Source organism: Carassius gibelio, chromosome B15 (assembly GCF_023724105.1).
Source record: "Carassius gibelio isolate Cgi1373 ecotype wild population from Czech Republic chromosome B15, carGib1.2-hapl.c, whole genome shotgun sequence".
NCBI classification, from domain to species: domain Eukaryota; kingdom Metazoa; phylum Chordata; class Actinopteri; order Cypriniformes; family Cyprinidae; genus Carassius; species Carassius gibelio.
Window position 1 is genome coordinate 21,727,253 of NC_068410.1, and position 27,839 is coordinate 21,755,091.

General features: G+C 39.6%; 1 protein-coding gene across 2 annotated transcripts; it reads left to right on the forward strand.

Annotated features, from left to right (window-relative positions):
* Positions 1-27,501, forward strand: si:dkeyp-97b10.3 (NACHT, LRR and PYD domains-containing protein 1b allele 3). 2 transcript variants are annotated; one of them, XM_052575765.1, is made up of 15 exons: positions 1-209; positions 13,145-13,176; positions 14,587-14,619; positions 16,242-16,310; positions 16,554-16,589; positions 16,667-16,716; positions 17,564-17,616; positions 18,726-18,943; positions 19,041-19,294; positions 21,558-21,701; positions 21,780-21,915; positions 22,465-22,512; positions 24,602-24,682; positions 24,755-25,042; positions 26,829-27,501. In XM_052575765.1, exons 1-15 carry the CDS (start codon positions 61-63, stop codon positions 26,855-26,857), a joined length of 1,620 nt encoding a protein of 539 aa, XP_052431725.1. In that variant the 5' UTR covers positions 1-60; the 3' UTR covers positions 26,858-27,501. The 2 variants fall into 2 exon arrangements, with proteins under 2 accessions (XP_052431725.1, XP_052431726.1); XM_052575766.1 differs by having other exon boundaries at positions 2-209; positions 19,044-19,294.
* Positions 27,502-27,839: the final 338 nt, after the last annotated feature.

Below are 27,839 nucleotides of genomic sequence, written 5' to 3' on the forward strand. Positions count from 1 at the left end.
GTGTGTGTGTGTGTGTGTGTGTGTGTGTGTGTGTGTGTGTGTGTGTGTGTCAGTGTGTGCATGAATGGGCTCCGCTTTGACGGACGTTATTGTCTCTCATCTGCAAAGCTCTTGTCGCGGAAACACCGTTGGGATTGTGCCGGTGTCGCTGCGCGAATAATGGTGGCACACATGGCGCATCACGGAGAAACGACGCCGCTGATCGAAGGGTGAGTGTCGGCTGAGAGCTGCTGCATCAAGCCGCTTTAACATCACCCTCTGCTCCACGCGCTCCACGCAAACAAAGAGCGCGCGGAACCGAAAGTAACGCAGTAATAACACTGCTGTTCCGGAGGAGTAATGCTTCAGTCAGGGTTCAGCAGTTAGTCCCTCACAAACATTAAGTGTGTTCCAGCGATCTCCTCTCAGAACCGGGCGATGCACGGAGCTGCACGAGCGCGTCTCAGCGTCACACGGACCTCGCTTGCACCGGTTACACGCGTCTCCATTACTCACACTGTTTCTCTCGCACGACTGTATTTCAAACGATAAGCTCAAAGTTCACGATGATCAGTTCAGGTCAAATTGTGCTTATGTAGGAACTGAAACAAGCCTCTTGGTGCGAATCTATCAGTAAAAGGGCTCTGCTTATTATTAATAATATTAATAGTTTAATATGACATTGCTCAGTAGGGTTGGCAGACGTTTGTAAGCAAATGCTATACAGGTGTTATATATGAGTAACATGAGCATGCTAGATTTTAAGGGAAAGTTCACGCAAAAATTAACGTTCATTTAAAACACCTCACCCTGAAGTTGTTCCGAGTCTGTACGAGTTTCTTTCATCAGCCGAACACAAAAGATCTTTAAAGAATGATGTACTGGAGACCAAACAGTTCAAACATTTCAAATTGGGTCAAAACTCTTTAGAGCTCCTTGTGTTTAAGTTTTATAATCCTTTTGAAAAAACAAAACATGAATGATTAAATCTGCACACTGTGTATATCAGTGGAGCCCAAGCCTGTTCCTGGAGGTCTGTCGTCCTGCAGAGATCAGTACCACCCCTGATCACACACACCTGAGCACCCGATTATTACAGACAGCTGTGTGTGATCAGGGGTGGAGATCTGCAGGAGGGTACAACCCCAATCCCAGAGAAGTTGGGATGTTTTGTAAAAATGCAATATACAGGATGTATACAGTCCTTGAAGGGTGGGCAGAGGAGCACCAATAATCCTTTCAGCAGTCCGAACAGTTCTCTGTAGTCTTCTGATGTCTGAACCAAACCAGACAGTTATTGAAGTACACTGAAAAAAGTAATAAGTAAATTTACTTAATTTTTATTTGGCAAGTTTTTGCACAAGCGTTTTTCAAGTAAATTTAACACATTTGGAAATTAAGTACATCTACTTAACTAAGTTAGGTAAAAATAAGATCTTCTGTAGACGTCTGACAGAAATAAAGTCAGTCTGGTTATTAATAAGTGGAGCTGGTGATGCTGTTTGTGGGGTTGTTTAATCAGATCTTGAGAGATTTCATGTATTTTATTTCAGTTGATTTCATCTAAGTCTGTGTCTGAAGTCAGTTGTAGTAGTTCTTGTGTTTCTCTTTTCTTCAGTGATTCTGTTTGTTAACAGCAGCTGTTCATCACTAATTCTCAATCAGCACTTAGTTAATCACTTAATTACTTAAATGCAAAGTTTTAAAACTTACAGGGTTTCAATCAAGGCAATCTGTTTACTCAAACGGTTTGAGTAAAGTTTACTTATCGGGTTTTACAGTGCTATTTCTTTTGTCTGTTTTCTTAATTGCAGAATATTTATCATGTGAATTCAGTCCTTCGTGCTGTCTTTGCTGTAAACTGGTTTAAAGGGACAGAAGTGAGAGACTTATTTACCCTCATTTGATAAAACTGTTTTGAAAAAAATTATTTTATATTTAGAAATTTCTAGAATATCTGTTTCGGGTTTTTTGTTAGTGTAAAAACTTTTCCAAAATAAAAAAGTAAGTAAGTGAAATTTTCACTTATTTTTCACAAGATCTTGAAGTGTTCCTGTAGCTCAGTGGTAGAACATTGCACTGTAAGATGCTTTGGATAAAAGTGTCTGCTAAATACATTAATTTAATATTATTTAATTAAAATTTACTCAATAAAATGTACTTATTATTATTATTATTTTTTACTTAACTTAGTTAAGTAGATTTACTTAATTTCCAAATGTGTTAAATTTACTTGAAAAATGCTTGTGCAAAAACTTGCCAAATAAAAATTAAGTAAATTTACTTATTACTTTTTTCAGTGTACAGAGGACAGACTCAATGATGGCCGAGTAGAACTGTTTCAGCAGCTCCTGTGGCAGGTTAAACTTCCTCAGCTGGCGAAGGAAGTACAACCTTTGCTGGGCCTTTTTCACAATGGAGTCAATGTGAACTTTTATTTTATTGACAAAAGTATAAAGAAAATATTTGCAAGGTTTTCACTGACCAACAGAAATATTTTGGTTTTTTAAATATGAACAAATTTACTTTTTGTTGGCAGCAACACATTCCAAAAAAGTTGGGACAGAGGCAAAATAAAAGTGAAAAGGTTATAGAATATCCACGTTAAACTGTTTTGAAACAGTTCACAGTAAGCAGGTGCATTGGTAACAGCTCTGCTTTTTTCCGTAGAATATATATACTGACAAACCTAGAGAGCTCTTTAGTTTAGATAAACCTTAGCTTTGATTGAGTTGGAAGATGTTACCAGTGCTGCCCCGCGAGCGTGAGATCTTACTCTCCCAGCGCAGGGTCGTCTCTTCTGTGTCTCTTCTGTGAACGGCAGGGAAACATCGCTTTAGCTGACCCTACCACAGCCACCTCGTCAATAAATGAGTACAAAACAGTGTTTCCAAAAACCTGGGGTCTCATTTTTAAAACACAAAATAGGCATTGAAATTGCATACGCGATTTTGTACGCACAAATTGGGATTTATAAAAAATAAACTTGCCGTAAATATGTACACACCTTACAGACATTCTAAACCATGCATCTAGAAATATGCATTATATGCAGATGAGGTTATGCATAGTAAAACTAGGCGTTGTAAGCTGCATATATTGTGATTTCTGAGAGGAGTCAGTTTTAGAGGTCCGTACACACAGTCTTCCCTGACTCTGAATTATAAAGGGATTTTTGCACAGGTTCTGGTGTACCTCTTCTGTTTGCGTACACAAAATCTAGCTTTTGTGTCTACGTACACTTTTAGGATGAAATCTATAAAGAGTTTTATAAATGAGACCCCTGTTGCTAATTGACTGTTTGGAATTATAAATATGAGCATAGTTCATCTGTTAATATTATGCACTTTTTGTTTGTTGTTTTGTTTGTTGTTGTTTTCTTGCTCAGATGCAGGCAGTGCGCTGCATGACACAAAAAAGTAATATAACCAAAACCACTGCATAGCCGCTCAACACGCATCTACTGTACATGCATGTTGATTTTATCAGACGATGCCGTGATTATAAATGAGTCGCTCCAGGTTAACATCGATCAATGGGTCATGGGTCACTATTTAGAGTGTTTCTAAGCTTCATGTGTGTGATTTTTATTCATGTAAGCTATAGCTTCTTTTACATTCATTTAGCTGACGCTTTTATCCAAAGCGACTTACAATTGCTATATATGTCAGAGGTCACACTCCTCTGGAGCAACTAGGGGTTAAGTGTCTTGCTCAGGGACACATTGGTGTCTCACAGTGGATTCGAACCCAGGTCTCTCACACCAGAGGCATGTGTCTTATCCACTGCGCTAACACCACCCCAGCTTCTGATAGAGCTCTGCGATTTGGGGAAAATATCTAATTGCGATTTTTCTGACAGATATTGCGTTTGCGATTTGATTTGCGATTTAATTTTATAGACAAGCTTCAGCTCAACATTCTCTGGCAGATGCAGTGTGCCTTTCTGTCCAATGAATGGTTAGCTTCTTGCTGCTGAAATACAGTCTATGTTAAAATTCCAACATTTATTAAAATATCTTAGTAAATATCCAGTAATTTTTTTTTTCCCTAAAGCAAACAATTTCCAGTAAGCACAAATAAAATGGCATTACCTTTCTGTAACAAGGTCTTTTAACTTTGAAATACGGGAGGTAGTCAAGCTTATACGAACAAAACACAAAATGATCAAAACAGAGAACATTCAGCAAACAGGCATGGCTGATGAAGAACCTCCACTTTCTGTAGCTTATATCGTCTAAAAACATAAAATAATTATCACAGATGCTACACAAAATATTCATAAATGACTAAACCTGTCACGACTGTTAAGATAACCAGCATTTAAAATATTGAAATGCACAGCACACATTCAAGTACAAATACTGTTAACATTTTCTTTGTGCAGTAAATGCTGCCGGTAATTGGCATTACGAAATAAAGTGCAGAACAAATTTTGACTCCAGCTGAAGTCTTACAAACACTTGCTAAAAGTTATTTTTCACCCCAAGTCAACACTTGATTGAGTAGAGATTTCAACAAAATTTGACCAAAAACACTAACATGTCTACCTTTGCTGGTTTCAGACATGAGTGCTCACGTCACAACGTTTCCGCTAGCACTAAAGAGTGTCTCAGATGGAGAACTTGTGGCTGGTATACATATGTATTTGTGAGCGGGTTGGCTCAGCTTTGGAAAGTTAACCTTATGTACCTTCCACTAAGTCAGGGGATCTTGCTCTCCATCAATAGCAGGAGTCATGAGGTAGCTGTTTAGCTCAGCTTCCATAGCGGTGTCCTCCAACTGCACAGAAGAAGAAGGAGGACCTGCGGTGCTCTTGAAGAAGCTGCCCAGTGATCATTTCCTCTTCTTCACTGCAGATGTTGATGGTTCTTTTCAAGCTGCACTTTGATGCATGTCACCTGTGGTGCTAAGATGAGCCCTCTTCTCCTGAAAAACAGACGACTTAAAAAAAATTAATTAAATTAATAAGGCATTTTTATGTAAGCATTTAAAAATTGGCTGTCAACATAAAAAAAAGTGGCTTAAATTGTATGCGTTATAATAACAAGCTATTATAACATATAGCATGTAGTGTAATTTAGAGCTACTTTAATGCTGTCATCTGCTGCTATTTTATTTTTTCTAATAACATTAATCATATTTTGTTGCTGTTGCACATTGATGCACATAAAAAAAAAAAAAACTTTTACCTTTTGTGCCTCCTGTTCCATTTCTGGAAGGTGGGAGCTAAGTGACGTGTCTTCCTGTCTTGAGACAGAACGGCCTGATTCTGCTCCAAGACCCTCACAATCATCTTCTGTCTAGATCTTGTTGGACACTCTGTGATTGAGGAATGCTCTGGCAGATTCAAATGTTTTTGTGCCTCACTCAGAGCATTTTTCTTTTCCAGCTGTGTGAGAAATTGCTAACCAGCTGCTTACAAAGACCTGTTCCCTGATTTACCCTTGCATCACCCATTTTCTAAAAAAGAAAAATATATTGTATATTGTACAGTTTTGCATTTTCCCGACTTAATCTAACAAGACTTAATGTTTTAACAAGTACAAAGTGCATCACAGAAATTAATGCAATTAACATATGAAATATGACATATATATGATTAATGTATTAAATATAAATCATAAAGTAGGAAAATAAATTTTATCAACAATTTGTCTCAAAGTGATTATATTCAAAGAATACCATCTAATAAACAAAAGCAATATTAAAGATAAACATATTGCAACTAACTACACCCATTTAGAGAGGACTACTTACCAATGGCAAGATGCAGCGTGTGGCCAAAACATTGAAGTCCATCCGTTTTAACTCCACAGCACTGATAACATTTGCTGCATTATCAGTGGTTATGCGTGTCTGTCCCTCTTCGTTCAGACCCCAACTGGACAATCATTCCCTTAGTCCTTGTGCAGTATTCTGTCCTGTGTGGTCTACAGGGAAGTATGCCGTCTGCAGACAGCGAGTCTTCAGCTCAGAGTCATCACTGATATAGTGCACAGTGAAACTAAGATACGGTTCGGTCGTCCGGCTCGACCACAAGTCTGTTGTTGTGGCGTAATATTCCACGTGATTCAATTCCGTCCCAGCTTTATTGCTAGACTCAATGTACAGCTGTGAGACTTTCTTTTTACATTGAGTACTCCTATATTTATACAGAAACACAAACTTAATGTTTTTTGTTTATTTTACTTTCATTTTATGGAAAGTAGGCCAACAACGCCCCCTAAGTAAATAAAATGCCTTCCGGATTATAATTAGGACCTGACTGCGCATACTAGTGTCTGACCCTGTCCCAAATTCATACCTTTAACCCTGCAGTCTTATTCAGAGTCCAGACTTTCATGGTGTAATGCTGCTTTGACTGTAGTAGCAGTAGTCTGCTCGGAGCGCATCGAGGGAGCACAGGGGCTGTGAAGGGGTGCTTATGAGCACTTGAGCACATGCTAAAATGTTGAATGTGACACCCTACGGCAGGGGTGCCCAACCCTGCTCCTGGCGATCGACTGTCCTGCAAAGTTTAGCTCCAACCCTAATCAAACACACCTGCCTCAAATTTTTAAGTGAGCCTGAAGGCCTTAATTAGTTGGTTCAGGTGTGTTTGATTAGGATTGGAGCTAAACTTTGCAGGACAGTCGATCGCCAGGAGCAGGGTTAGGCACCCCTGCCCTACGGTCTTGTGGACTTATCGGACATGCGCACGTGGCAGACTACAATAAGTTTGCGAGAATAAGTGCACAAACAGTTGTGTGGATGAGGATGTTATGTGGGTGGTGAGTGAACAGAAAGAGGAGGTGAATGAAAGAGATTGGGATGAGACTATCAGTTCACCTGCCCATCCTGTCTTAAAGCGGCCATATGATACGATTTCAAGTTTGAGTGTTACAAGCTCTAGGAGCATAAAGAAGATCTGTAAAGTTGCTTAAGTTAAAGACTTAAGTCTGAAACCCATAGAGATGTTCTTTATAAAATTTACGACTTGTCCACGCCCCTCTAAAACACCTTATTTAAACACACCTCCACATGTCTACATCACGATGTGGGAAGATTTGCATAACACCACCCAAATGTTCATTCAAAGAAAGCAGAGTTTCTTGTTAGTAGATATATCATGCTCATAGACACAATATACAAGCATACATGCAATACATTCTGGGACAGATTTACTAAACAGGGCAATTTAGCGTTAGAGTGCAATTCCAGAAAAGCACCAGTGGGAGGGTAAATTCTGTGTGTGATTTACTGACAATGTGCACATTAAAGAACATAGACACAGTCAGATAATGACCAGCACAATCTACCAAAGTCAGGGCAAATTACCGCCTGCTTTAAGACATGATTTTGTTATTCTTCACTGCATGTCTTTGGTAAATCCTGACAGTACTATTTTAATGCCAAAAGACGGTTTATGCTGGCACAAACTGTTAGTAAAACTGGCCCTCTGTCTTTCCATTTAAAAATATATACAGTATGTTTTAATCTATATATTTTAACATCAGTAGAGGCCAGATGAGACTGACGACAGGATAAAATCCATGAACGTTCACACACAGGAATCTATCGAGAACATTTGTGTTTGAATATTGTGTGCTTGTGTTTAAATGATGTGTGTGCTTTTCTAACACACTTTGCTGCTTTTGCTTGAAGAGTTTATGATGCTGTTTGAGAGTTATTCCATGCAGTGATACTGCAGACTAGTGCTGCTCAACGCAGGAGTTTTCTGTTGTGAGTGTGGTTTGTTCCTCTAGCCTGAGGTCATATAGTGTTTTCATCTCTGACGTGCAAACAGATGAAAACCTGACAGTGTGGGGGCACTCTTCTCATGAAGCTGCAAATAACATTTGGCAGTGAAACTGAATAGGAAGTGGTGTGCTGGATAATTTGAGTTGCTGGCACTGCTTTATTTCCTCTGATTGTGTGGCATGTGACAGGTAGACTCTAATATTTTCCCTGTGAGCAGGTCAATTTAAAGCTGAGATTTCTGAAACAAGGTTCAGCATAAAGTCGTGATCAGGTATATAGACTGAGTGCAAGTCCTCCGCCAGACGTTTGAGCCACCGCTTCTTTGGCTGACACCGCAGTCGTCGTCCTGGTGGTGATAGGTTTAGACAGTTTTCCCACTGTATCATTGCAGCTTCTGATGATGTACCTTCACGTATCTTGTCAACTGTGGGCGCAGTGCCCATCTGCATTCGAACATCTTCATTCCTGACATTCCTGGGGCCTGCGCTCCATGTACTTCTTGATGTTGAGGTGCAATCCGTGCATGTCCATCTGCTTGCTCTAATCTTGCACTTGACATGCAAGCCCACAAAGCATTTTGTCAACTTGGAAGATATCGTCAGCGAATAGAAGTGACCAGGGCTGAGGCACCTGAATATCCACTGTGGCCATGTCAGTGCAAAGGGTGAACAGAAGCGGGGAGAGGGCAGAGCCCTGGTGCACGCAGATGGTGATCTGGAATGGTTTGAACAGGCCAGCGGGACGTTGGACGATACGTACTCTTTGGGAGCACTATGCAAGCAGAGAGAATGCCAGATGAGGTCCCAGGGCATGCATTCAGATGCCTTCTCGCAATTGAGGAAGACCATGTTGAACTTGAGCTGGTTCTATATGTGCCTCTCTATCGACAGCCTGATGGCATAGATTGCATCAGTAGTCCCGCTTCCTCTAACAAACCCACACTGATTGTGGAGACGATCTTCTGGAGACGTGTGTCGATTACATGCTGTAATATCTTCATGGTGTGGCAGAGCAGGCAGATTGGGCGGTCAGTGGTGCATTCGCCGATATCACCTTTATCTTTCCAGATCGGGACTGTGACACTGGCAGCCCACGCTGAAGGAGTGGCAGCCTTGTCAATGATCTTGTTGAACAGTTGAGTGAGGACTTCAACACTGTCGAAGTAGCTTCTGTACCTCAGAGGGAATGTCATCGGGTCTGGGGACCTTTCTGCTTTTCATATTTTTGATAGCAAGCTAGACCTCGGCAGGGCTGATCCGCGTTTCCATCCCAGAGAATGGGGCAGCACTTGTGATCAGTGGATGAAATACATTTTCGTTGCATCAGCACTGCAAAATGGTGGGGGTATCGCAATGGACTCTGTGGTCAGTGTCTTTTACATTTATTACTTGACCAATGTCCAGGGTCGAGGGATGGCAAGCGTTTGCGAGTTTGTAGATTTGGTTGACCCCTTCGAGGGTATGAAGCATGGTGTTAAGGTCAGCATAGTCGCGGGATTTTGCAGTAGCCACTGCCTTCTTTACTTTTGACTTTAGTTGTTGGTACTCTTGCCAGTCATTGGCCGCCTGCGAGACAGGCCATCACTTAAACGTGGCCTTCTTCGCCTTTGTGGCTTCTTGAACTTCGTTTTTTGATGAATCGTTGTTCTGGCTTAGTCACATCAAGCCACTCTTCTGTCATGTCGCGAATCATCTTGGTCACATTTGCATTTCGTGGGCCTCGATCTAATCGAGTATTTGGCTGTAGAGCTGCAACTAACGATAATCGATTAGTCGACTAATCTAACGATTATTTTTATTACAATAAATAATTAATCTAATGTTCTTTTTTTAATTAGCTAATGAATCCTTTGGATAACTTTCCAAAAAAAAATATAAGTAAAATTTCTAATATAATATTTCAACCTTTATTCATTTTCTACCAATGTGGTTGAAGTTTTTACAGTATAAAATAATAAAGAGGCAAAGAAAATGATTTTACTATGGTAAATATGAGTTTATGATGGCTTTTATAATTAAACCACAGTAGCCATAAATTTACAGTAGTCTGAGACGTCATGAAATGTTCTTTAGCATCACAAACCATAAAGTGTAGTCAGGGTTCTGCTATGGTTTAGCATGGTTTCCAGAGATCTGGAGCTGATTCGGGGTAGCTCGGTGGTTTGTGACTGTTGTCTCATGGCGCGCCGTCTTTTAAGGGGCCGTTCACATATCACGTCATTTCCAATGTAGGCGTGCAATAAGCGCGCTCATAACGGAAGTGGCGAGGTCGCGACGCACTCTTTTTTCCAGGCGCGTCCTCACCGCATCGAGTTAAAAACATCTCAACTTTTCAGAATGGCGCAAGCGCAAGAATATCAGACCTGAAGCAGGAAGTTGGTCACCAGATCACACGGTAACCAGTTAAACCGTAACACCGGAGAGCGCCAAGATGTTTTGCTCTGAGGTGCTCGCGCATCACAGTTGTGCTGCCGTGGTACACCATATCGGTTTTGCAAAGGGAACAAAGGGCCATTTTATTTGTCCTCTGTTTAAAGTATTCCCATACTTTTGATAACAGTGGTCTCTGTTTTTGTGAAGGAGTGCAACTTTCTACATTCCCAGTATGTCATTACGCGAGATGTAAACAAACAGTGTGACGCGTCGACGCATTTCATGCACGTCGACGTATTTTTGTAGTCGATGTAATCGATGACGTCGACGCGTTGTTTCAGCACTATTTGGCTGCCCTCTTTATTTCAAATCCCCTAGCTTTGTCCACCATGTACCTGCTCATACCCATCTTGTGAATCCCCAATATGTCCGTTGAGGTCTCTGCCAATTCAGGAGATGCTCAGTGATGATTGAAAGTGATTGTCGAACTGGTGCCAGAATTCCTCCTTTTTTAGCATCAGTACACCCGATCTGGGGGGCATAGCAGGAGACTTTATTGACATGAGGTGATCGGAGATGCAGCTGACCTCAAATATGTTATCGCACAGCTTCTTACTGATGATGATTGCCACTCTGTTTAGGTTGTTTGTTACTCCATAGTAGTAGAGCTTATGCCATTCTACTAGCTCTCTCGCCTTAGCGCCTTTCCATTTCATTTCTCATATGCAGGCAATATCGACAGGCCGGGTTTTCAGTGAATCAGCCAGTTTGTGGAGTTTTCCAGTAAGCTTGCCGATGTTAAGGGTCACAAGTTGTTGTCACAGTTTTGACCAGCTGATGTGTCGCACCGTCTGTCACTGACAGCCCTCACCGTCGGCCCAGTCAAATAAATTGTTGGTTTTTGGGCTGCACAGCAAGGAGTTGGTGAAATGCTTGTTTTCACTCAATATTCTGTTAATCTTGAGTATCTATAGAGTAGTACTGCATCCTTCATAACTCCAAAAAGTCTTTAGTTTTATTATATTCATAAGAGAAAGATAGTCTGTACCGATAGCAGCAGCAGCAACGACTCGCTCCGAGCGGGGCTCGAACCCGGGTCTCCGATGGGAGGCAGACGCACTAACAAGGAGGCAGAGATATTTGAAGCAGTTTTACTCCCCGCCTGCGGTTCCAACACACGATCGTGACCCTTTTTCGTTGGGATTGCATCATCCTTAAGAAATAAACGATGTGTAAATCCGTCGTCAACCTGGGCCTTGTTTTTAAAACAAGCATTTTAGAAATGCAGGGAACAAACACAAACACTTGCACAACTCCGTTGATGCTCTGTAAAAATAAACTCCATCCACTGGTCCCTTAATGCTGTTTCTCTTTTGGTAATCTGTGCAGGGTTGTCTTGCCCTGGCAACCAAAAACACACTTCTTTTGTGACATTCCTCGACGCTCTGGCTCTGATCAGTGAAGTGTGTTGTGCTCTCAGTGCTCTGCTATACTGGAGCGCGCGCTCTTCCGGCAGAAGTGCCTCAGGACCCATATAAGGAAATTCCCCTCCATCTAACGTCACACAGAGCCATACTCGAAAAAAACTTTCCCAAACTTGTGACAAACCGGAAGGAGTATTTTTGGAACAGAAATACTCGTTCAAAGGTACAACTTAATTTTTGAAACTTTGTCCATGTTTAGCATGGGAATCCAACTCTTTAACAGTGTAAAAAACTCAGTATGCAGGAAATAGCATTTCACCCCCCCTTTAAACATAGTTTAGAATAACAGTACAAAAACCCAACTATGTATTGTCACATTAAAAGTACAAAATAAATAAAGTTTTGTGAAGATAACAAAGTAAAATAAATAAAACAGTGTAGGCCCCAACCTATTGTTAGGGTTCAGACAAGACAGAGTAAGTTACTTCTGGTATGAAACAAAGTCTCAGCTTTTAAATTTTTTAATCTTTTTATGAACTTCAAACAATAAATCTTTAATGTGTCGTGTCGGATCACCGTATTGCCTGTATTGATAATCTCCTCCTCGAGTGGCCTATTTTGTGATTTAACATTTACAGACACAAGTGATTAATTACACTTTTGATTTATTCATCCTAAATTTATATATCTGATATATCTATCATGCGCATCTAGTCAGTAAATCTGATTCCATGATTACTGCTAAATGGTGATTAATGAGCATGCTCATATTGTTAGATATATCGCCCAGCCATTCTCTATTCTGTGATTCGCTCCATGAGTTCTGCATCACAGTAATCATAGGGCTTTAATAAGGAATAATGGCACCTTCTATGATCTGACACTCTTAATAATAAGCTGTGAATTAGCATCATTGATTCTCAACCATGTGTCGCTCTGCTGATGCTGATGAAAGCTGTACTGAAATAGACTGACAGCAGAGATGTTTTCTCAAATGTGATGGGTTCATGAGTTCATGTGTGTATGTTTGTGGAGAAGCGCTGAGGGTCAGGGTCATGTTACAGGATCACATGACGGCATGAACGTCTGCATTACAGGCCAATGACACGACAAGACCGCTCCTGTTTAATCAACATTGATGCTTTGTATAAATACACAGCAGCAGCAGCAGCATCCATTATTATAATGTGTATGGACAGTGAAATGGCAGATGTATCCCGCACAGGTTTATACATATAGAGTAACAAAAATCATTAATAATTCCCAACACGTAGTCACTTGTTTCATTGAGCACATGGCAACACACTGTCATTACAGTAAATCTGTCAGATTGTCACATTGACAGGACATGAGTGCACTGTTGTCCTCATTTCCATAATTAACTATTAGTAGTACATTTCACAAATATAGCATTAGGTGAAGGCCAAGATTGTAACTTTCCATTGGTAGCTAGTTATTTCATAATTTTCTTTATTTTCTAGTCCAATTGGAAGTTCTGTATGAAATATTTCTGCCTGCTAAGTCCTGCTTTACCTCACTGATTTTTCAAATATTATCCAAATTAAAATGACATTTTTGCATGTGTTTATGAGCTGATATTTACATGTAGTTTGTTTGTTCTTTTCAGGAATGGAGAGGTTTCACCATCAGACCTGAAGGGTGAGTCGGTGTGTTCACAAACACTACTCAAACCGGACTATATTAACCCTGTAGAGCCTGGCATGGGGCATAATAGTCAGGAAAAATAGAAGAGTCCGTTGAACCTTGTTGACCCCTTTCACACATTTTATTTTTTTGAGTGTCATATTTAATACATGAGTCTTTTGCTGTTCATATAATATGAAAGACATTGAAGAAAAAAAACAACTCAAAATGTATTCAAAGACCCAAACTTTGCAAAAACATGCAGTTTCAAAACATATGATGCAATGCAATCCAATGCTGACTGAGAGCTGAAGAAACAAACGCTCCTCAGAAGATCCTGAGGATCAGATTTGAGACTCTAAAACATGATTGATGGAGAATCAAGTAAAGCTGAGCTGCTTCAGTCCAGGAAGAGTTCATCTGGAGATATTACTGACCTTATTCTGACCTTTACTTGATCACAATCAGATCTGACAGCAGGAAGACATGAGAAGAGTTTCTAAAATTATACTAAAAGAGCAGAGACAGAAGACAAGAGGAAGTTGAGAAACAGGTCTAACAGCAAAGTTTGATCATGTTGATAAGATAATGTAGTCTTAGACATTTGCATATGAAATATAATAAAGCTGGTTATTCTTGAAAGAGAAAATGACATCATTTCCAGTCACAGGAGAGTTGAGAAGCTCTGGTTCAGAGTGTAAACACAGTCATGATGTCTGCACATGTACAGTGTCCAGCAGAGGTCAGCATTACCTTACTAAGCTCTTTATATACATGTTACACACACACACGTATGTATGTATATATATATTCAGATTTGTGTCAGCAAAAGTCAGATTTTGTATATCCAGATTTTATTGAGATGGTCTTTTGAAAAGCACATTTGAAGATGTTTGAAATGCGATTCCAATCAGATTTGTACAGATCTGTCTCAGTCTGGAAGCTCAGATCAGATATTCTGTTGATTTCTGAATCACTCCTAACACAACACAACAATCACATCAAGAGCGGTGACAGAAGTGCTGGATGTGTTCATACAGTGTTCAAACAAAGACTTATTCAAGTTCATCAATATCAAGGAGTTGTATTCAGTTTACACAAAGGAAGAGACTCCAGAAAAGAGACTGTGAAAGCAAATCAAGCTTTTAACACTAAAAGTAACAAAGAGTCAGGAGGACACGCACACACACACACACACACACACACACAGGAAACAGGAAGACCAGAATCAATAATAAGAGTCCCAGAACAAATGAAGCACAGAAACAGTGACCTCCAGTGGTCACAAAGGGACCAAAGCAGCTTCTGTACAGTCAGTGTGATTTCTGGTTAACTTCTGTTGTCTTTAATGAATTACTCTCTTCAGAATGAATCTGGTGAGCTTTATAAGGTAACGCTGTCATGTTTCTGTTTTCTGCTGAACAGATCATCCTGTTGAAGGTTCTCACAGCAGTTCAGGTGCGTGCATTCATCTCAAAGTCACGTCTGGTGTGTGATTTCACAAGGCACATACTGTTGAGTAACATATGAAGAATGAACAGACTGTAAATATTCCATCTAGATGAAGTTAGCATTCCTTGTACGACAGATTTCACAGACTGGCATCAGCTCTTTACTAATGTCTCATGCAGAAACTCCTTCAAACATCAGAATCAGTGCAGCGGCAGGAAGTGTGTGTGCAGTGTGTGTGTAATCACCTCTGCACAGCAGTCAGGAGGAGCTAGACACGTACATCATGTGACCAGACATGATCACGTGTGACTCTGCAGAGAAGAGAAGTGATGAGAGTCGGAGAGATATTAGAAGTTTGAACAGTGTTCTGTAGCAACCTGGGCTTTTACACAGATTCTGCCATTGTTTAAAAAAAGTTAATTTTCAGACTCAGTGCCTTACTGTTAAATATTCATTTCCAAGAGACAAATAGACATATTACCAGTAAATCAATATTTATTATAAAGTTAATTTCAGAGGATTTTCCTAAAAGCGCCAGTTAATGTTATTACATTAACCTAAAGCACAAGTGTCTATCTTTCTTTCTTTCTTTCTTTCTTTCTTTTCTTTTTTGTAGTTTTGGTACTTTTTGGAGGGGATTTTCTTTCTACTTTGTTACACTCATGGTGTTCCTTGTCAAAAATGACCAGTCTACAAAAACATTATAATCTTATTAATTTCTTGTTATGCTATATTGTTTACAAATATTGGTAATTCCCTCAGATTTTGAGAGAATATTTCCAAATATTTTCTTGTTCACTCAGATCAGTGAAGTCTATGATCAGAAATACTGACAGCTGAGAACTAGCTGATGACAGGATCGAATCCAAGATTTGGTGATCATACAGCGTAATGGCACATTTACAAGCATCCTTTTTGACCGATTACACCAGATTAGTCAGCACAGGGATAGAATGATCTGCTCACCCTTAAACATCTGTGCTTTCTATTTTGTGTTGGGTGAAATGTCCTGGGGTGCGTTTCCCAAAACCATAGTTGCGAAGTAAGTTAGCAACTTTGTTGGTTGCAATACAATTTCCCATTGCCAACCAACCAAGTAGCTAACAGGTTAGCAACTATGCTTTTGGGAAACGCATCCCAGGCTGCTCTCAAACCTCATTTCTACTAGCGTTCCTTCTGCCAGCTTAGTCTTTCTTAGTCCTGATCGTGTTTGAATGCTCTTATCATATTTAGTCAGCCAATTCCTTTTCATTCTTTTATTTTAGTGGACTTGTAGTTGACAAAAATTCTAGGAATTTGAGACTAGTTTTAGTCAATATTGCACTCATATTTTAGTCATGCCGTGTAATAGTGAAACTGATCAGATCACAATTAGTGATCATGATTGTTGTCATTTCATTAGAATTATTGCACTTTCACCTTTAAACACAAATCAAGAGAATGCCAACTCAAAAACATGCTTCTGGGAGCTCATCTAGTTTCTTTTTATACACACTCTACATTATGAAAGCTGGTCAAACTCAGAAGATAAGAGGAAAAGTTCCAATATTAATTCCAGCGTATATTGAGTGCTGTCTTCCTCAAAGAAGCAGGCCTGATGTGATGTGAATGTGCTTGTGTTTGTTCAGATAACACATCAACTGAGGAGAGCTCGGAGGAAGAGGAAGCCCACGACGAGGAAGAGGAAAGAGATTCAGGTTCAGATTTGATCTCTGTCTGTAGAATCTGTTCTGGTGAACTAGAAAACACACTGGTGCTTTTCACACTTGCATCTCCTTATAATCTACTAAAGCAATATGAGTGTCAGGAGGACACCTCTCCGTAATAATCCCAGTATCGAGAGAGACTGGAGTAACATTTTATCCTGTATGACCTGTATGTCAGTCCTCCTGATCTTGAGTGAAGGATAAACCCTAATGATAATGATCCTGTGTTTCCAGACTCCGACACGAGACCCAGAGCAGAACATCACACCGGTAAAGATCCTCCTCTCATGTGTGCTGGGTGTAGATCCCCAGCTGGTGTTATAAACCTGTGTTTCTCTCCCATAAAGCCTCGGACGAGCCGCTTCAGTCCTGCTGTGAGAAGTGCCGAGCTCTGAAGGTCAGCCTCTGAACACAACGCTCACGATCAGGGATTAAACGGTGCACATCAGTGTTAAACAGTGCCCTGTAATACAGACGTCTGCAGGTCTTAACATGTCCTGAAACAGTCTTAAATCACTGCAGATGGTCTTCAGATCTTAAAAATAAAAAACACTAGCATTCCCTGCTCTTTCTCTATTCTATCTACTAGTTATCTTTTCTTTTATTATTAAAAAACCCATGCTACGTGCACTTTGTTAAGCTAACTTAGACTTGTCACAGCTCTTGTTGCTCTTTTGTTGATTTGCTTCCATTGTCCTCATTTGTAAGTCACATTAAATGACTAAATGTACGCATTAAATGTCAATGAATTTAGCATGCATGCTATTTTGTCTGGTCTTCAAGTACAAATATCTAAACTTTCTTTAATTAAGATACAATTTCTTACTAAATTCCAGTCTAATTATTAGCTTGGTCTTAATAAAATCTTATATTTACCATTATAAACCTTGTAATGTCGTGACTTTGAGCACAAGGCCAGTAATGGCTCAATACTGTGGCCTCTCTGGAGACATTATTTAATATTATTCTACACTATGGAAAATATAAAAAATACTGACAACTATAAAACAAAAAGGATTTAGTGATGTAGAAATGATGAGCCTCACTAAATGATCAATAAATGCATATGATATTTGTCTATTAAACAAATTTGTGTATTGGTATGCCATTATATCACAACATATAGCAGTGGTTCTGGTATTGCTGTAGCTTAAGATTCAAAACTGTCTGTTTCTAAATGGAAAAGTGAAATGAATTGCTGATGATGAATGTAATGCTGACGCAAGGCTGTTTTTCCCCCACAGAATCCCAAATTCGAGCTGGTAACCCCCAGGAAAATGTCTCGAGATCGTCTACAGTAGGTTCTGGTCCTCCATACTGTACATACTGTATGTCCCCAGTGTGTGAGGACGTGATGGTCTCGTCTGACTCACAGCAGATGTGTCCCTCGCTTTATGACTCTCAGTTTTCTAAATGACCAGTGCTGCATTCTAAACTTGACTAGTGTAAAATCCAAGGTGTAATGTGAGAATTGTCAAATGTGTCATTGAAACCTTTCTGCTGCATGGTATTATTTCCCAGTGATTAATATGTCAAGAAAGCCAAGCTTCAAATGCCACACATGAATCTGTAAACCTGTGAATAACTACTGATTTGAAAGAAGTCTCTTCTGTTCGCAGAGGCTGCATTTATATGATCAAAAACAATATTTATTATTTAAAATGGCTGTTTATCTGTTCAACTTGATTGCTGTGATCATTTCAGCATCATTCCTCCAGTCTTCAGTGTCACATGATCTTCAGAAATCATGAAAATATGATGATTTACTGCTTAAGAAAGAATTTCTGATCATTATCAATGTTTTTCTCCAAACCAAAACCAACATACCGTATATGGACAAAAGTATTGGCACCCCTAAAGTAATGAGCTACTTTAGTAATTTCCATGAATACAGATCTTAGTGTTTGAGCATATATATATATGATATTCTAGGGAATTGTGTGCTTGTAATTTTATAGCAACAGTTTGGACAGGAGCCTTTTGTATTCTAACATGACAGTGTCTCTGTGTATAAGGTGCAAAACGTGTCAGTGTGGAAGAACTTGACTGGTCTGGAGTGACTTTACATGCAGACCTTGAGTCAGAAACTCATCACCAAACACCAGTGACTTGTACATATGGACACAGTCATTTTAGACACTTCCAAAACTGTTGCAACAGAGATGGAAATACGACTTTTAGCCACATTATCTATGTCTCTATCTTTGTTGCCAAGTGTTTCGCTTTTTTCTGTTCTAAAGAAGGCGGTGTCCCAATAATTTAGGGTTGAAGTATGTTTGAAGAACTGAGAAGTGAAGTATTAAACCTTGATCTTCACAGCTTATGAGTTAAATGAAAGCTGATGTTCTCTGACTAAAGTGAATGTTGATAGAGGAAGGTGTTTGACGTGGCTGGACTCTTCTGTAGGCTGCAGCTGGAGGCCGAGGGGGTGTATGAGTGTTCAGACACGGGGCTGGTGTTCGACGTCTCTCAGCGTGTCAAGATCACCTACTGCATCCTCTCCTGGAGCAAGTTTAGCACATACTTGACCGGATCATGGAAATTCGCTGGTCCTATTTTCGACGTGGACTGCGATCCGTCTATTCTCAAATCCGTCCAGTTCCCACACTCCCTGTGTCTAGCAGGTACAGAGATTTCACCAGGTTTCCACAGTAGGGTTTTTCGGTTTCTCCCGAAGAATAAGTGCTCGTTTGAGGGGTTTGACGTCATATTTTCGATCAGCAGATAAAGAGAACGAAGTGAAGTTCAGCGTGCTGCATGTGAAGAACAGCCGTGGTCTGATCGAGCCCTCGGTGGATCACTCCGGCAGTCACGTCAGGTGGAACGTGTCGTCTCTTTCGCCCGTGGGTCCCATTGTTCAGACGTCTAAATCAGCAGAGCATCATGGGGTGGTGCAGGTGTTCAAGGAGGTGGGCCCGGAGAACTCCTTCTCCTTCAGAGTCTACCTGGCTGGAAACAACTGCTCTGACATCAAGGTGAGGAAACACGCCAAACAGTTTATCAGCAGCTAAAAGCCTTCTGCTTTCACAGAAATGACACGGCTTTTTCACAGGGTCTTATTCTCGGTAGCGCTGCTTGTGTGAGCTTCTGGTAATCTGCTATGTTTAGATTTGATTCTAGGGGTTAATCTAGAGCAGTGTTGTGCTATGTGCTATCTCTTCAGGGACGAGTGGCATTAACATCATTGTGACGTCAGGCCAGTTTCAGTTCTGCGTTTTGTCCTGCATGTCTGCCACTCTGGGTGATTATTGCTCTGCTCGTGAACAATTGTGTGGGTGTCATCATCTACTAAATGTCTAGAAGCTTTAAAATACCTGTAGGATCTCAGCATCATGCTTTCAGTTTTCACAGGAGCAGAGACTATCCAGAGATTGTCTCTCCATCACGTCTGGAGAAATGTAGCTCTGCATCAGTGTCTCATCAATGGATGCTCTGCAGTGAATGGGTGCCGTCAGAATGAGAGTCTGATAAAAACATCTCAATAATCCACAGCACTCCAGTCCATCAGTGAACATCTGGAGAAGACAAAACCTGAAACACATCCAGCATTAAGATGATTTTAACTCAAACACATAGAGTCTATAATCCAGAATAACACTTCCTCCAGTGAAAAAGTGTTCTGGTCTGAATCAGGAGAGAAATCTGCACAGATCAAGCAGCGTTTAAACAGATCTAAACTAATCTGTGAGAGACAACAGCAGATGCACTTTTCACTGGAGGAAGTGTTATTATGGATTATACACTCTATGTGTTTGAGTTAAAATCATCTTTTATATAATGAATGGATATGCTTAGCCTTTAAAATGGATGATCGTTAAACATAATTAGTGAGCTTTCATGAGAACTAATATTAAAGTTATTTGTCCAAATGTTGTCACTTTCCAGGTGTCAGAATTTTAAAGAGGGCCCTTTTTAATATGTAAAAACCCAGTGAGAACCAGTCATTCGGCTCTTTCATCTTTCATCTTCAAGCAGATTCTATCGTGAGAAGTGCTCAGCTCAGATAATGACCTTTGTTGCATTGTGGCCAAAAAAAAAATTACAGCCCATGATGCAAAGCCACATTTTTTGGTTAGGTACTCACCAATGTGACACAAGCCAAAAGTGTTGAATGAAGCTGATGCGCTTGATAAATGTCATCTATTAATATTGGCTCATCGTCAAGCTTCCACAAATGTTTGTGGGCTGCTTACATGCATCTCTGGACAGGGGCTTGTCTTTATCTTCCGCTGTGGGTTTAATCATCACGTTATCGTGTGAAATGACTTCCTGTGGTCTGCACACTACAGAGCGGTTTTAGCGTAGCATAATTCACACTGTCAGAGAGGCCATTTCAGTTTCAGCTTCTGAAGGCTTTTAGGAGGTCTAAAGACCTCATGTCCTTCCAAATGAATATGACTGATTCTTCTAAGAATCTGCTGGCCTCTTCTGTGCATAGAATCAAAGGGGACTGGTCTGTCAAGCTCAAAATAACAAAAAAGCACCAGAAAGTATTATGAAAAGTTTATTTATTTAAACTTTGGGCTGTCCTAGTTGGATTTTAGAAGCCTGTGTCGCAAAGACGGTGTAGTTTTACCATCATAAAACCACACTAAATTCCTGGTAAAACTGATGAGTCCCTAGCAATAAATATGATTTGATAATAGAAAACCACCAGCTGGCAGAACGCCTTGAGAAAACTTGAGTTTTGAGTTTCTCATTAACAACCTTCCAGAATGAATGAAAAATAACATATAAACAACTACAATTATATTACATTATATTATTATATACATCGGTTGGTGTTTGATAGTTTAATTGTACTTACACCATTTTTTGTTTCAGTGGACAGCAACAAGATATTGGTTAATACAATGTTTTATTTTCAGTGAAAAGCATTGCATTGCTCACTTGACCAATAGAAAACTCCAGGTCACTTTATTTCCATAACACTTTATTCAATATGGATTTTTTTAAATCAGCTTCACAGAAATAAACAGGAAAATAACAATATCAATGTTGCAAAATTCATCAATTTGAGCTGTAAAACGGCTCTACAGATGACAATAGTGACATTATTAAACTCAAAGTTCAGTAAAGCTGTCAGAGAAGAGATGCAAGGATTGTAGTTCTGCTTAAAACAGGTGGAATTTGTTTGGTTTTGTACAAATTGAGCTAATCCTGAACCTGAGTTAGTTTAGCTTGAGAAGACTCTTGAAGGAGGTTCTTCAACATTACAGCTGATGGCATGTTTTTCAGGATATCAGGAGGGCTGTTCGGCGGGCCAACAACTGTAAGAACAACAAGAAGTACATACAAGTAGACAAGCCGCCCACATGCATGCTGGAGGAGAACAGGAGGTACCGTCTCATCAGCGAGCCCATGGGTCACATCACACCAGAGGTACTGCAGACACCGATCACCACTCACACGCTCAGCTGTCAGTCAGTCACAGGTGTGTGTGTGTGTGTGTGTGTGCAGGACATGCTCTTCACTCCTGTCATCGTGGAGGTCAAGGGATACTTCGAGGTCTTCTTCGAGGAGAGTCCTCCCTTCAAACTGTCCTTGACTGACGCTGACTCGGGTCAGACTGTCTGGACGGCTACCATCAGAGAGGGTCAGCTCACTCAACACTTCCTTTATTAATAACTTCAAGAAATCCTATTTTCCAACGTCAGGCCTGAAGTCACAGGCTTATACCTGACAAAAATTTGAGCAAATGTTCACTTCTGATTAGTACAGAAAGCCTAACTGTCACCCAAAGCTTGATATTTTATTCCAACCCTCTGGCAGGATGTTTAAATTGGTAACACTTTAGTATAGGGTCCAATTCACACTAATAAGTAGTTGCTTATTAGCATGTCTATTATTAACATATTGGCTGTTTATTAGTACTCATAAAGCACATATCATGACCACAGTTTAGACCCCTTAATCTTCCCTATACCGAAACTTAAAAACTACCTTACTGACTATAAATAAGCATCAAATTAGTAGTGTATTGGGGCAGAGGTCATAGTTATTAAATAGTTAATAGTGAGAACTGGTCCCCAAACTATTAATTCAGTTCCCTGTTCATTTGTAACAGTAAGACATGGAGACACAGTTTCCTGAGAATGGCCTGTGTTTGAAAAGAACAATAAATGTAATTATAAATCTTTTACAGGAGATTGTGTACATCATATAGATGAAAACCCCAGAAAACCATCAAAAGGTATGTGGTGCGTCTCTGTCCTCAATACAGTGCTGCGGGGATGATGTGTTTTTGTAGGCCAAAACCCAGAAACCAGTCATGTTTCAGCACTTCTAGTTGCTTGAAGTAAATGTGCTTTTTTATTGTTGTTTGAATGCCTGAAATAAGGTTTAGGAACCAAGATATTTTCATATTTTATATAAAGTAAAATAAAATAAAATAAGGTTTATGGCCCAAGATATCTTCATGCTTTTAAAAAATAAAGAGTAATGGCAATGTTAAAGTCATATGTGTAGAAGGTTTATATCTAATGATTAGCTATTCACTTCTGGCGCGTGCTAAGGGAATTATACAAATGAATATATTAATTAATTAATTATATGAATGTACCTCTGAATGTCCTGACTGTCTTCAGAAAAGATTGGATGGCATTTTGTTTTCACCTTCGCTCCGTGTAATACCTGATAAACTACACAGCAAAAAAATCTGAGTGAAATTAACTCTGCTGGGAGTACATGTGAGACCACACTCAAGAGTGTGAAAGTGTTAAAATAGGAATGTTAAATTAACACTGAAGCAGAGTTAAAGTTAATGAGATAATTAAGTGATTAATTGAGTGATGATTGACCATTATTGATGAGACCTGATGTTAACATGCAGAATCAACAAAGACGAAAATCACTATTCTAATGGTGTCACCATTATAGTGGTCAGTGTTTGCTTTAGTTGGGCTCCTGACCCCTAAAATGTTAAAGTCAGACTTTAATTGTCAGTTATAACTAAGTTATAAAACTGATGGACAAGCAAATACTATTGTTGTTCCTGAATTACTGAGTTAAAGTTACATTGTTGATTATTGCAGCCCTGTGATTCTTCAACAACATATTTCCAGCATTTTAAATACAATCTGAGGAAGTTGTTTGCTCAAAAATCTTTCAAAAGAGTCTTTTAGTTAGACATGCAAACATCAAGAATCAGCCTGTGAATCTCAACAATGGTGAAAATCCCAAAAGCATGTTGCAGTGCATTCTGGGTGCCACCTATCAAAATTCATCCATGACTCCCATGATGCATTGCGGCATGAATAAATTATTAGCTGAATTGTTTCAGTAATTTCCTTTATTCTTACTATTCTATTTTTGTTTTTTATGTTACTTTTAGTAGTTTGTTTTTTAATGTTTTTCTGAATATGCTGTTTGTCACCGTTGTTGAGATTCCTACACTAATCTTTGATGTATGTGTGTGCCTAAAACAAGCTTTTTTTTTTTTTTTTTATCAGAACAACTTTCAAGAAATTCTTTTAATTAGCAGGTACTGTACAATCAAAGGGTTGTTATAATCAATGAGGTCAATCAAATCTGTTTAGGCTTTAGTTGAGTTTTGTGATTCAGGTCAAATGCCCATGTTATGATTTTTTTTCTTGTCTGTTTGTTACAATTCAGTTGTAACAGCCAAAGAAAATCTGACTTTAAAATTGTAAGGCTCAAGAGCCCAACTAAAGCAAACACTGATCACTATAATGGTGACATAAACATAGTGATTTTCATCTTTGTTGATTCTGCATGTTAACATCTGGTCTCGTCAATAATGGTCAATCATCACTCAATTAATCACTTAATTATCTCATTAACTTTAACTCTGCTTCAGTGTTAATTTAACACTCCTATTTTAACACTTTCACTCTTGTGTGGTCTCATATGTACTCCCAGCAGAGTTAATTTCACTCTGGATTTTTTGCTGTATAGTGTTGTTTACGAGAAACAGCAGTAAAGTTTCGGACAGACATCTTTGGTATGTTTTTGTTTTAGTGTTTACGTTTGTTGGTATTAAATATGAAACCATATGTATGGAATAGGGTGATAATACTGATCATTGTGGTCATCGTAAGCATGATTTTCGTAATCATAAACTTGTGATGGTCAAAGAGCTGAATTTCCACAATAATCCGAAACACAGTGGACAAATCCTGCTGGGTTTATGTTGAGGGAACCAGAGTAATGATACCTTATGGGTTTGTCTACAAAAATGCATCAGCACTTCAGCGCTCTATTCATCACAAATTTCAGGATATTCAGTAATGATGGATGTTTTGTGTTCTCTCGGTCTACAGGCAGAAAAAGACACAGTAGCATGTCAGAGGAAGATCTCTGTCACAAACCGAGTAAGAAAGCTCGTGGCATTGACGTGGCCGGTAAGTATATGATGGTCCCATTACAGAATTGATCCAGATTCTATGTTGACTGGTCTGCTGGTGTGTCTTCAGACTGTAACGCACCAGCCGTGGCTCCGGACCTGACGGACCAGCAGCTGATGCAGGTGGCCAAACGCATGGGGAAGGAGTGGAAGGTGGTGGCCATCAGCTGTCTGGGCCTCAGCAAGCAGGACCTGGAAGAGATGGAGCAAGCCGAGGAGAATGTGACCATGCTGAAGTTCAACATGCTGGAGCGCTGGAGACGCCGTCAGCCCAAGGGAAGAGCGGGAATTCAGGATCTCCACAAATGTTTAAAGGACAACGATGACGTTCCGAATGAGGTCATTGCTGCTCTGGACGGTGAGTCTGGACGGGATCTGGTGTGTTTTAGTGTGTATCCTCAAGCAGGAGGGATGGCCTGGGCTCCGTGTTACACATGGCAATGTCTTTGAGGTGTGTCTGTTCTTAGAGGTCAACCGATATATCGGCCGATATTAGGAATGTAGGAACGATCAACAGCAGCCGATACATTTTTGTTTGGTTGTTAAGAGTTTTATTTTTATTTTATTTATCTGTGTGATATCAACCACTCTATACTAGCGGTTGATCAATATATAGCCAAGGCCGATATACTGGCCGATATTTGGCATTTTTTAATGATCTGAATTGACTGATAGGTTTTTCTGTTTGGCCAGTGTTTCAGAAGCAGGACTTTTATGTTTATTTTACAGATTTACTTTCATCAATTTTATAAATATTGTATAAAATTAATATACATTTAATTTCAGCAATTGTTATGCATGTGTTGGCGTATGATATTAGCATTAGATATCAAGAAAGTCTATATCGGTCAACCACTATTATTTTTTACGTGACCTTCTGGTGACAAGGCTCATGGAGTGAGATGTGCATCTAAAGCAGATGTCAACACAGTCCAACAGATCAAACACAGCACAGGGATGCAGAAGTACTTTAGGAGGACAGTTCAGACATGTGACCTTCAGTCAGGTGATGTCTGTGGTTTTGGCAATCGTTCCTGTTTAACGCAAGACACTACAGACACAACCGCTGGGTTTTTTTCATGCACTGATCAATTTTGCTTCTAAATACACATTTAGGTGTTTATTTTATTGTTCTTTATCTATTTGCATCTGTAGATTTAAATTCCAGTTCATATCTTTAAAGATATTTTTACATACAGCAAACAGTTTTTTCCCTCTCTGTATTCTCAAGAGATTTATTAAGGGGTTTGTTTATATATAATTCACACTGATTCATACAATATGTTGACGATGTGCTGTTTTCTGTCTATTGACAGTATTTTCTGATTTATGTGATAAAAAGAGAAATCCGAAATCCCCTTTAGAAAAACATTTAATGCTAATATTTCAGTAAAATCATTTTGGAAAATTGAAACCTGGCTTCTTCTGTGAATGCTTGAGAGTTGGCACATTAGTTCTCAAGCAGAATAAAGGACAGGTTGATTATTGCTGTTTAGCATTTGTATTAATCTATTAATCTATTAATCTATTAATTCATTTTAAGTAAAGGATCCTAATATTTCGTCCACAACAATATTTAATGAGGTTAACTTATAACTCCTTGTGGTTAGTCTGCACGAGATCAACAAGCTTGTTTGCTCTGCGGCCGCTTTAAATACAAAATAAGCATTCGATCTACGTTAGAGCGTCTGAGCGCTCACAAATCTTTCTGCAGCGTCGTGAGCAGAGCGGCAAGAGCGATTTTTGATGCTCTAGACGCCGGCAGTGTGAACGCACAGTTAGGCTTCGGCTATGGCTGTAGTGTTGTTGTGAAAGTAGGGGCGGAGCATAGAGACTATGCCGTTTCTCGTTTGTTACTCTAGAGTAGACCAATTCACTTTATTGAGGCATACTGCCCCCATCTGTTATGGAATGTGGAGTATGACTTGATTTTTTTTGCCAAACATTACAGATGGCACCTTTAATATAAAATAATTCTGTAATAATGACAGTTACTGTTACCACAGTAAACAGTGATCATTTGTAGTAATTCTGATAATGTGTGGTTTGTGTTCTCGTCAGGGCTTCTGTTTCAGTTCACCATGCCAGCAGAACTGCAGTTTGTCTAATCATACACATCCACATTGTGTCTCCTCTTTTTCCAGAGATGCTCCAGAATAACTCTGCTACATGAGCTTCAGCTGGGAGATCAGCGCACGTCTGTCTACCTGTCTGGTGTCTGTGGACCTCCGACCGATCATCGGAAACCATTTTAACCACTGATAGAGAGCGATGAAAAGAGAAGTCCTGAGGTGTGTGCTCGTACTGGAATCTGGAGCTTTCAGGAACTGTGGATACTTGACACTCTTAGTACATTTTTCTGTGTAGCTCTTTGTACATTTTTAGATATTGTACATATTTGATTGTCTTTGTGAGGACTGTAAGTATGGAGCTCAGTTTGTTTTGTTGAATTATGAGCCGTGATCATCTGTCATCAGGATTGATGTTTTGATCTCAGGTGCCGTCCTTCTCTGATGGTTATGAACTAACACCAGCGTATGATATCATGATATTTCTGCAGATACGTGCTCCATCTGCACAAGAGACCATCACTATTCATATGGACACAGAGCTTTTGTCTTGTGACTCCGGTTCAGAATATTTCAGCAATCGGCTGCATTAGTTTTTTTTTTTTTCTGTCTAATTATTTTTTTATGAAATGTTGGTTGGGTACACCTCTCGCACCTGTTTAATGTGCTCTCTCAGGGGAATCTTTATTCTGGAGGAATTTTACCTTTCTTTAGATGAATAAACCATGAAAGTGGATGAAAAAACAAACAGTGGTTTTGTCATTTAAGGCTTTAGGAGCTTCATTTCCGACAGTTTCTATCCATGTAATGTTTGTCAAATGCAGTACATTCATCTTATGATCTTCAGACATGTGATGTGGAGGCCGGCGGTGTTCATCTGCTCATCCCTGATAGCAACATATTTTCGCACATGAGGAATGATGATCTGGCCCACATGTACCATGGGATGATGGCACTTAGGCGGAGCGCTCCTGTTCGCCAGATCTGGGCCAAGAGCTTGCCATAGCAATGCTGCATCTCAGCCAAGAGTAAATAAATAAACCACACAGGACATTTTCTGAGCCACAAAATCTTCATATATTATTT